This window comes from Haplochromis burtoni, unplaced genomic scaffold, assembly GCF_018398535.1.
Source record: "Haplochromis burtoni strain Fernald_Lab_line unplaced genomic scaffold, NCSU_Asbu1 Contig_88, whole genome shotgun sequence".
NCBI classification, from domain to species: Eukaryota; Metazoa; Chordata; class Actinopteri; order Cichliformes; family Cichlidae; genus Haplochromis; species Haplochromis burtoni.
Genome location: NW_024582449.1, coordinates 1,403,660 through 1,415,522, shown reverse-complemented (window position 1 = coordinate 1,415,522; position 11,863 = coordinate 1,403,660). Strand labels below are relative to the sequence as shown.

At 40.3% G+C, this 11,863-nt stretch overlaps 1 protein-coding gene across 1 annotated transcript in view; it reads right to left on the bottom strand.

Annotated features, from left to right (window-relative positions):
- The window catches only part of clmpb (CXADR like membrane protein b), an 80,739-nt gene extending 70,548 nt beyond the window's left edge, over positions 1–10,191 (bottom strand). Inside the window, exon 1 of the mRNA XM_005927306.3 lies at positions 9,700–10,191. Within this exon, the coding sequence (XP_005927368.1) occupies positions 9,700–9,748 (49 nt within the window). The 5' untranslated portion in view covers positions 9,749–10,191. The remainder of the gene's footprint in view (positions 1–9,699) is intronic.
- Between the last annotated feature and the right edge of the window lie 1,672 nt (positions 10,192–11,863).

Sequence of the window (11,863 nt, the reverse complement as noted above, 5' to 3'; positions counted from 1 at the left end):
ACACACACACACACACACACACACACACACACACACACACATGCACACACAGAAATATGTACAGCTAAACATCTGCATGGGCAGTATAGCGTAAAGGCTCCATTTCATCAACAAGTCAAGTCTAACGAGTCGGAAAAAAAGGTGGTGGTGCCATCTGTTCTGAACTACTTTGCCGGGAAGGGGGGAAAAGAGACGGGAGGGCAAGAGGGGAAAAAAGCTTTTTCAGCACTGACATCATGCTGTACCCTGACCACAGCCTGAGTGCCTGCATAAGTTACTTTATCAAAAGTGAAAACAACAAAACTTCTCAACCTTTTCACCCGGTAAAAGGCTCTAGGTGCTTAAATCTGAAAATACTGACTGCAATGCAATCAGTGGTATTATATACTTAATTTGTGGACAATGGAGCAGCTGATCAATGATATTCGGTTTACAATGTTTTCGCTGTGGTATGAAAGACCAAGTGGCCGGCATTGTGGTTGAATAATGAAATCATCCATCACGCAACATCCACTGCAGGAGAACAGGACTGCCAACCCAAGCCTGGACCCTAATTATGGAATTTTACAGTTTCTACTAAAGCGCAATTACACAAGGTGAGGTTCTGATGACAAGGGATTTTATTCCTATGAAGAATTATCAGCAGAATTGCATATTATAAAGAGCTTTAAAAGGTCATTTCCAAACTTTTGTTACAGTCCATAAAGAGATTAAGGCCACTGTTTAAATTTACTAAAGTTACAACTTTCTTGCCTCCCTGCCGATATAAAACTGTCCTAGATCTCAGCTGGACAGTGGGCAGAGATCTGACTTCATGCTATCATCCACTAAGGGAGGAAGGGATCCTCCAGATGGTGCTCAGGTCTCGTGCAGGTAACCACTTTTTTCTTATGCCTCTCTAATCGATGACCATTGAATTCTCGCTGTCTCCAACAGCATCCATCTTTGGGTCTTTCCTGGCTGCGCTGTGATGACCAAGCGCAGGTGAAGATAAATGTCTGAAGGGCAGAAGGGCCTCTGCTGATTAAAGCAACGAAGGCTTTAGGGAAGACTGGCAGGCAAAAGAGGAAATGGAGTGAGACAAAGGAGCGTGCGCATTCAAAACACCTAATGGAGTGTCCTGCTTGCTGGGCTACTCGACTGCTTCAAATTGAAAGGAACGGCAGGCGTCTAACTAGAGCGACGTGGAACATTTCCTCCTGTTCAGTCAGTCAGAAAAGTGTGAGAAGAGGGTGGAAAGAAAAACTCACTTAGGATCTCATTGTTTGGCTTAGTGCAAGTTGCTTTCATTCATTTGCAGTCAATTTGTGGAATTGAATTACAGCCGAACTCCACGCAGAGAGAAAGGCAAATCAATATTTTGTGCATTGGTGACACGCTGGAATTAATTCATATACATTTCAGAATTGAAAAAAAAAAATCCTCTCTGATTTATGTAGATTTATGGAGATGATTCCCTGTGGTCATAGTCCGGCTGTGCTCTCTTGCTGATTCCCATCTAAGTAGCATGATGCCATTTAAACTTACAAGTTGGAATCTGGACACAATAATCAATAATCACAGTGTGACATGAGGCACCACACACACTGGGTTCTGACAGGTGCACCCCATGACCAATTAAAGTAAGACTGGTAGGAAATGATCAATTATTGGCAGACAGTACACTGGAAATGGAACCATGCGAGAGACTTGTCCAAAAATGAAGACTTCCGAGCATTCGATCGAGGTCCAGTCTTTTGAGTAAACAAGTTATATGAAACCAGTAAATTCACATGTTGTTATTTTCAATCATCCTAACAAGCTTCCAGGTGACTTTGGTGAGGCATGGATACTTGACCGCTGTGTGCTGATAATTGCTTATAAATGTTTAATCAGTAGTGTAACTTTCTTTTCTTTAAGTAAGTGTAAGCCCTGTCCCAACCTGCTTGAAAATGAAAGGCAGCTGAGCAATAGGCTTTTTTAGCAGTTTATTTTTCTGCACAGTTGGATTGCACAGCTGCATAGAAAACAAGAGATATACCTGGTTTCAGAGACAGAGAACATAGATCAAAAGCATGTTCTGCTTAGAGAAGACAAGCATGCCAGCTTTATTCCGCGCTGCCAGTTTTCACTAAGGCAGAAAGCACTTGAAAGCACCACAACAGTGCTGGGAGCTCAGAGATGATAGCATCTCAACCCCCACCACTGATAAACAAATCATTTTAAATGGTGTTTTTGCAAGGTGTGTGGATTTTGATTGCAGCTGAAGAACGCTTGATTGGCGATAGGCCGCATCCTGCTTCTAGTACTGTCAATAGCCGCAAAGAAATTAATATCAAGACAGACCTTCCGTGTGGTGAATCAATGGGAGACACTTCTTTGCTCCACCTCACCAATCGCATCAGTGTTTATCTCAGCTTTGTTCACTCTTTGATCTGCCCGCTGCTTACATAACACAATCATAGACCTTGATTAAAACATTTATGCTCACAAGCAGCAAATCACTTCAGATTTTCCAAGAAATTATAAAGCTAGTAACCGAGTTAGCTTCATTTACTTTCACAGTGTATCACTTCTGCAAATGAGGCAAGAATCCTCCCTTTGGAGCAAATGGCCACGGTAGAATAGATCACAGATTGCTGAGAACAACACCATGTTTCCAACCACTCATTCACTGTCCTACACATTTTCTCCCTATCAGAATTATAGTTTATTCAAATTTTAAACAGCTTGCTTCATTTTTGTACAATCTGATCCTAATGTGGCAAATCTGCAACCCGTTTTTACAACCTGTTCTCACTTTAAAGACATTTCATACTGACACTTGGTCAGAACCTGTAATGCTTTTGATAAATCTTCACCATAATTTTCTACAAGTTAGTTTGACAGAAATGGTCACTGTCATTGGATGTGTAACTTTGGTAACCAAGGATGTGTTCGAGATCATGGATGGAGGCCATCCATCACTATTGCTTGTTAAGCAGATTAAAAGGACGAGAACGTGTTTTCTAACAAAGTGGCAGTATTTACTAAAAGTACTGTACTCTCATTTCTTTATTTTTTGGTAAATAATTGGGAAGTAGGTGTGATAATTTACTGAGACATGTGCAAACATAAATGCAAATACAGTATATGAGGCAAAACAATATATTTAGAATTCTAAGGAGCCTTTGGTATGAACACCTTTAAGCAGGAATGGCTCTCCAGGCTTCTTGAAGGACATTCAAAGCTCTCCTTTGGATGTTGGCTGCCTTTCTCTTCTCTGTCAAGATGATCCCACACTGCTTCGGTGATATTGAGGTCTGGGCTCTGTGGAAGCAAATCCATGACTGATGGTGATCCAGTGTGTGTTTTTCTGTCCAGGTATGCATTTACTGCACTGGCAGAGTGTTTGGGATCACTGTCGTGCTGAAAAATGAAGCCTTTGCCAATCAGATGCTTTCCAGATAGAATTGCATGGTGAATTAAAATGTGACTGTATTTTTCTGTGGTCATAATTCCATGGATTTTAACAAAGATCTATAATATCATGCAGTTCCAGACGATGAAGGAGCCTCCACTGTGTTTTACAGATGGCTGTAGCTACTCTCTCCTGACTACCTTTGTACTGATGACAGTTTGAACCAGAAATTTTAAATTGTGATTCAGAACTGTTGCAGCTGATTAGCAGTCCAGTTCTTGTATTATTTGACGTACCTCGACACACTGCGACAAGCATTATTTTTGCTATTTTTTCATAGATTCAGCTAATTCGGCTAATGTTTTTGCACAAGTCTGCTAGTAAACATACACCTAAAGAAACAACTCATTATTTGAAATGTTTTTGCTCTAACTTGTCTGTTATGTGAGGACACAGTATTTACTGTATGCTGATTCATGAGTCAGTGTTAAGCACTGGCTCATGGTGACTAAGCACTGACCATTCCTTGGTCAGGAACAAGGAATGGAGTGAAAAAGCAAACCTTTAGAAAGCCTGGAGAAACATCTGGCTCCTTGGAAGCCAAATATAAACAAATGAGGGGTGGCTCAAGACTTTTGCACAGTACTCTAAAAGGATGTTCAAAAGAGCAAATCTGTTTATCAGCAGATAAGTCAGCAGAATATGGTGTGGTGCAGAGGAAACAAAAAAGGGTCATGCTAATCGGTTGTGGGAGCAAGCTAGGCTGTTGCTACTTTAATTCACTGCTAACATGATCATATGAAATATGCATGCTTAGCACTAAAATATTGTATTGTTCATGATGGCTGCAGGTTAAGTAAAAAGCATGGTTAACTACATCTATATACTTAGGTCAGCTGGTGAGAGAGCTATGTGAAGTAGGGTCAAGTGATGAGGTGAAGGGTTATTTTGTAAGGTGAACGCTGCCTTGAGCTCATCTAATAAGACACTTGATCAAAATGACAAAATGAGCTATTGATTTTTTGATTTATTAATTCAGATGCACCCCTTCCCCAAGGTGACATCTGGTCCAGCCTGTTGTGAAACAGCCAAAACAAAAAATCAGTGGAGGCGTTCCTGGTTTCAGTACTGCTTTCAACAAATGAGTATACAGAACTAATCTGGATTGCACAACACACTTTAGGCAAACATATTCTTGCTGCGTGCTTGATTCCAACATGTTCTTGAGATTTGTTTGCCTCGTGGAGTTCACTGGTAAATGGTCGGGGTGAATACTAGCTATTCAGAGGGCAAGTTCTGAATCCCGAAGTTTTAGTTTAAACATTAAATACTCTAAACAATGCTGTGCTAAATACTGCAATCAAGTTGTGTCTCATTCTTATAGCCACTGTTGACTTTTTCAGTAAATAACAAAGACCACAATCTTTCCCTATCCCTATGTGACGGGAGTTCCTTTAACATAACCATAAATAAGATTTAAGCTAGTTTAGTTGTTATGAATGGATATTGTAAAAGAAGATCAAATGGTTGCAGTAAACAAGTAAAGAACATGGCTAGAGCACATTTTCTTGCCAGATGCAAACATTAAAAATAAAAGCAGATGCAGGTGGAACAATTATGTTTCCCGTAAAGTGTATGTGCTTTTGCTGTTTTATTTTACAGCTACTCTCCTTTTTTTCCCCTAATTGCGATGGTTCATTTTCTTCCAATTTGTTAATCAACTGATCAAAAAAATGTTTAAGCCCTAAAAGCTCATTTGCAAAATATTAGCGACTTAATAGAAGAAAATATTTCCTCCACTCAGTAACCAGATTCGCTTTCCTTTAAAATGTGTCACAGCTCAATCTGATCATCCTGACTATCAGTGGAGTCTTGACGTTCATTAATACTGCTGTTCAGCCCAGCATAGACTGCACATGTGTCTCTGGTTAATGTGAACGTGAGCTTCTCCAGAACATCTGTCAAAGATTAGCAGTAAAGTGAAATAGGCAGTTCCTGTTCATACTTTCCAAAATAATCTGGGAGTAATTTTCCCAGTGACGGATGAAAGGGGCCGGGTTTGTGTAGGTCAGAAACACTACACAAACCCACCTCTGTCTACGCATGTGTGTTTCATTTCGCAGGACGCAAGCGACAAACGGCTCGTGCAGAATAACGACCGGGTGGCTCGGAAATTGCGGGTGTGGTGAAATGAAGATGAAGGAACTGCCAAACAAAGAAATATTGTGGAAAACTGCAGACGATTGCAGCGGTACAATCTTTGTGTATTTTTCCGTCGGATGTCTTCGGTTTCAGTGAAAACACAAACCTGCCTCGATCCTCCAGGAATAAAAGCACTTACTGTACAAAGCAGTTAGACTTTCACCTACAAACGCTCTCATTCAAAGCGTGGCATTCGGTTTGCTGCGACAGAATAGAAAGACCTTCCAACTAAAAGCACCACAATCAATGAAACATGAAGAATCCCCCCAGGTACAAAAAGAGGATGGCTTGTTATTCAGGGAACCATGCTGTCATTTAAAGGCCATACACATCAGAAGGAAAGTGCTTGGAAGGCAAATCAGTGTTTGCTAATGATATGGTTCAATTGTTTTGAGGACAGCAGGACCTCTGCACTCATGTGTAGGCCTCTTCAGTCACCATTGTTGCAGGTTTTGTATTCCAGAGGGCTCTGCCCTTGATGAGCCAGTCAGATTCTGCATTTTTGTTTTGAGTAATACAATCCTCTCTGGATGGAAGTGTTTTTACACTTCGTTCTGCATGTAAAATAACTGACATTGTAGGTGCAAGGGAAGTCATTCAACAAAAAGCATTGGTACAAAATTTCCTTCAACAGCTGCAGCTACACTTTACTGTAAGTCCTGCATTCGCGCTAAATGATAGGGATTTTTACACACACTTTGTGTAAAACCACACTAGTCCCAATGTGTGAAACGACTAAGAAAATTAACTGAACTTGGTAATTCAAGTAAAATTGAAAATAACTGAATGGTTTATGCTTTAAAAATATGAGATTACTCTTCATGCAAGTAAGAAGTCAAACATCACACAAGTTCAAGTCCTGCAAAGCAGAGCTTCCAGAGTCACCACATATCCCCCCCCCAAAAAAAACAAACAAAATACCTTCAAAGCTGAGAATATAGAACGGGGATGCCAAATGATAACACTGACGCACGACATGAGTCAAAAGAAGATCAAAACTAAGCCTTAATGTATGGTAACTAGACGTCAAATATCGGAACGTCTTTGGGTGTGCAGGAATGTCAGAAGTCTTTGGCAGGGTGTGTGTGTGTGTGTGGGAGTGTGATTCAGGCACAAACACATCAAGATGTCACTTCATAACCTCTGGCTCAGGAGGCTCCTGTCATCTTCACATTTCAGAGATCCTCTGCCTACCCCGGCAGACATGCTAAATATAGAATGGGGACAGAATTTCTGTTTGGAGCCACTGCTCTCTTTATCTACATCACACACTAGCATACTTGCATAGGCACTGCCATCTTCTCAGTGTTATACTGTATGAATGTGGACATCAGCACACATCTTAATGCTAAGAGCCTGCTGTACTGCAGTGATCACATTGCAGTTTTCTTAGACACTGAGGCCCAAAAGGCCATGCAGGAAAAAGAAAAAGAAGCAAAGGTGCTAAGGTTCGGCTCTCATATAAAAGCTAATCATACTTTCAAATTAGATTTCCGTCAAGTGACTTAGATTGTGTTATTACTTTTTGGACAGTCATTTCACTTTCAAATTCCCCCCATTCAGAATCATTTAATCCTGGCACTGGGACAGACACGCAATCAATCACTGGTCTCCATTACCTGGCCAAATTGCCACGTGCCCTGTGCTCTTACTGAGTTACTTGATTTGTTCAGTTTTGTATGACCTTGTTCTGATTCTTACTTCACATCAGCAGAGTTACCGAAGGGAGCTATTGAACTCTCTGTGGCAATTAATTGTGCTACTTATCTGTAATGTGACCAGTGGATATTACATTTCCAACAGATATTAATTTAAGGATGTCTCAGGACTTGCGAAGCCAAATCCAAATTAAAAGAAAAGGAGCCCCTATTAATGACTATTGATCCTCTTTTAGAATAAAACAGCCACCTCCTCCCTCTGCTTGGCCTTTTAGTTGATCTTGAATTAACGCAGGCTATAAATTCAGAGGAAAAAAGTCCTTCGGTATGGTACAGCCAAGCAGCCAAGCTTGAAAAGCTGCATATCCCCTCGGTTGGGGGGTGGGTGAATACTCTTTTGGATGACTGATGGATGTTTTGTTCTTGGATGAGAGACGTGTGACCCCGGTTCCAACTGTATTGAACATGCCATCCAGTCACATCGCTGCACAAACTAGTTTTCTTTCCGTTGTCTTAAACATGACAAAGGAGGGGAAAAATACCTCACCATGGCAACAAGTCATTTAATACTCAAGGCGCAGTCATATGGTTATTTTAAGAAAAGCAAACAACTGCTATTATTTAGGGATAATGTGTAATGTTTTCGCCTTCTCCTGAATGAGCCGGTTGCGTTATTTAAGATCGTCATTACCGGAAAAGCACTGCTGGTGTTATGATAATCTGCATGCTTAGCTTAAAATAGCCTACATCATTGCCCAGTGTTACAGAGTGCTTTTTGACCTAAACCTAAAATTTACTTGCATGCAGTGTTCTCTGCAGAGTCAGCTCCTTTAGTTTAACAGAGGATCAGTATGCATTACAGTGTACCACACTCTTTGTACTTGCTGGTCTACCAATGTAAGCCATGACAGGTTAGCTTATCCATACATATCTCCATCCTTCAACTATCTATTTATTTTATACCAGGTCCAGAGGGACGAGGATCTCTCCACTGAACGCATTAGGCATTGGACAGGGTATTCCACAGACATATCACCACAATATGTCAGTGACTGAATAATGGGAGACGAAGATAACAAACTCCCCAAGCATTTACAAGCCTGCAGCACAAACCACATCAAGCATAAGCAAATAACATCAGTTGTATGTCTAAACTAATGGAATAGAAAATTAAAAACAAATGCCGAGGTCTTTTGATTTCTCTCCAGACTGCAATACGCAACAAGCAGCAAGCCACACAGAAACTACCAGAGCACGACCTCGGGACTCAGACCAGAGCGCACGAGCCGTGTGGATTTCTCCTCATATGGCTACACTCAACCAATCTAACTCTCAACCAGGGTGGGGGTTCAAAGTTTTTCTAGCACCCAGTCAAAGACAATTTTCAAACTTTAAAATCTTTTGTTAGTTTGTCTTTTCAAATCTGTGGCTTTCAAAACTAGTTTTCCCCTCAGTTACACCACAGGTGATGAGACAGCAGTGGGGTGAATAACACCTCGCACTGGCTGTCATTTTTAACACACCGTCCCGCAGTGCTAACTGTAACTTCCAGTCAGAGAGGTCACAGTGGAATTAAACATTCCTCATTGAGCTTCAGACCTGGAAACAGTTCCAGGCCCCCTCTACATTACAATCCCATAATATTAGTAACAGTAATAATAGAAGCAGGATTACTGTTAACACAGCAAATAGCAGTAGTGATAAAATCAAGCCTTGGAGAGAAATGAAGCTTCTGTTTCTATAAAATAAAAAGAGGTCCATCTATGGTTTATGATATAATAAAATAAGAGTAACAATTAAAAAAAAAAAAAAGACTTTTTAGAGATCCTTTCAAGATATCCTATCCTAACAATTATCCTAACAAATCTAATCACTGACATCCAGAAGAGCTAGAATAGAGATCTTTTTCTAGCCTAGTGTTTTCTTGGTGGTTACTGAAATTAATGAATTATTTCCCTTTGTTTAAATATGACAAAGGAGGTTTTTGTGCATCTGCTGCGGGCCTGCCTTTGAAGAAAATGCCAATAAAAGAACGCGCAGGGTCAATAAATCTTGAAAGCAGATTTGAAGGGAGGGGTCAGGTGAACTTTTATCCCCTTCACGTTGCTTTAATTTGTCCCATTTTCGAGAGCTCCCAGCTTGAGAGAAAGCGCACGGTTGGCTACAGCGCGTTTGCGTTTTTGAAGATGAATCTAAATGTAAATGTAGTCATTTCTCACCCAAATCTTAAAGTGTCATAAGGGGGAAGAGAAAATAGACAACAGATATATTCTGACATCATTCTGAACCGAAGCTGTCAGATGTGGTCTTAACGACACGTGAAACAACGAAAGAGAATTATATTCAAATATATACGAAAAATGAACCTCGGTGTTCACATCCTCAATTTTCAGAGCAACACGCCAGCGCTGCTTTTACATAAATAAATCCGGTCTTTTAAAGAAATGGAAAGTGACTTACCCAGAAACAAAGAGCGAGAGATTGCAGACATCACGGCTCGAAATCCCATATGTAACGGAGCTGGAAACAATGCGCTCAGACTGCCTTCAAATTCATTCGGCTGACCTAAGCGCAAGCACAACGAAGCGGCACCATCAGCGAATTAAGGACCGAAATCAGAGATAAATCTTCATTGAGCTTATGAGTCCAACGACATCATATGTTGCACACGCCCGACATATCTAAGCCTCCCGAGAAGAAAAAGGAGAAGACGAGGAGGAAGAAACGAGGCTCTTTCTTTTCATTGTAATTTTGATCGCAGGCTACTTGGCGTCAAATCAAAGTTCCCTGGCTGTCTGGCTCTGGCGTGGGACGTGTTGTCTCAGAGTCCCCTCTGTCTCCTCCTCAGCAGTCACTCCTCCTATCCTCCTCCGCTGCACAAAATGCCAGAGAGGAGAAGGAGGAGGAGGAGGGAGAATAGGTGGATGATGATGAGGGGATGCTGAAGGATGGAGACCTCTAGAGTCTGAAGTTCTCTTACACATGCTTGAGCATCAGGCAACACACGCTCTGCTTGTTGGGTGGCTGGGAGTCGATAGTTAGGTGCAGCAGACAGAAGTCTGACAGGAATCTGTTTACGTATCACTGAATGAAAATCATGCAAGCTGAAAAATAGCTACACACAGTCCCATTAAACAAAACTGCATGTGAAGTTGAGACACTGGAATTATATTTTTGTATCTTTGATCTGTATATTAATGCAATATACAGTAAATGAACAATGCTCTTTGTAATGCAGAATTCACCACCTGAGAACCAGAGTTTTGATAACAAAAGTTTTTCATTGCATTTTTTCCTTCTTATTTTTTTGACATAAGCCATTAACACTTAAAATTACAGCATTCTGCTCCGTATCAATAAAACACTGACTGGTTGGCACTGGTGTTTATTCCACTGAAGAAGAAAAAAAAGGGACCAACAGGAAAAAGGGGCGGGATTAGGGTTCATGACTGTGTGACCAAACATTTAAAGGTTTACAACCAGTTATTAGAGACGAAAATATTTTAGAACTGGTATTACATGTCTTACTGTGTAGTTACCAGAAGTTAAATAGCAGCTAGACTATCTTTGTTATTATATTTCTCTGTGATGTTAATATTTTTCCACTTTAGATAACACTGAATGTCTTGAAAAGCTGCACCTTTATATTTGTGTCCCTTCTTGCTACGAGCCGCTGCAGAAAATATCATGTGTCTTTATGAGAAATAATAAGGCTTGCGTGTAAAATGAATGGCCTTCTCAATACAGTAATTATTTTTTATTTTTATTTTTTTAAATCAGTGAAGCCAACATATATTTTAAGAGACTATAATATGCAGGCTATAATGTTTGTCCCATTTTCCCTAAAGCTTATTTTTCCTTGTATTCCTCATAACTACAGTGTTTCCAAAAACCACACGACGTTGTTGTTTTTTAAAAAATCTGCTATACGTATTTTACTTTTTTACAAATGTTCATATATTTTTGGGAAAGTTCTTTGTCTTTTGGTGATACTACAGCTACTATACTACATCAGTATTTGAAATATTGCTGTCTTAAACTGTTTTTTGAGGATTTGGTGTGACTTTACAATAGGAACAGGGAAATCCAGAAGTCCACATGTTAAAGCCCCCAAAAGGTATGCATTTTGTAACTATATTATTCAGGCTATGATGATGTATAGTTATAATTAAAGGAATTCAATTTAAAGATTTGTCTGGAATCATAGGGCATATTTGTTCTCGTTTACCATGTTATATATTTGACTATGATCTGATTATTCTGTGCATCTTTACAAAACTGTCATCCCACACCCCGTACTGGCACCAGTTTATATAAACAAACAAAAAGAAAAAAAAGGGGGAAAAGCTGCTGTCTGTTGATGGTTGTTGTCAGACCTTGAGACAAATTAATCCCCCTCTTCTGTGTCTCAACAATCAGCAGAAACAACAAAAAAGGATTTTCACTTGCCTGTGGCCCCTCTCTTCTCTCTCTTCCCCCCTCAAGAGGCCTGCTCTTCAGCACCAGCCTTCCGCCATTCCTTTCCGTTCCAATAACTAGATAGCTTGAAACAATGTTTCACACGCACAAGTAGACACACACACACACACACACACACACACACACACACACACACACACACACA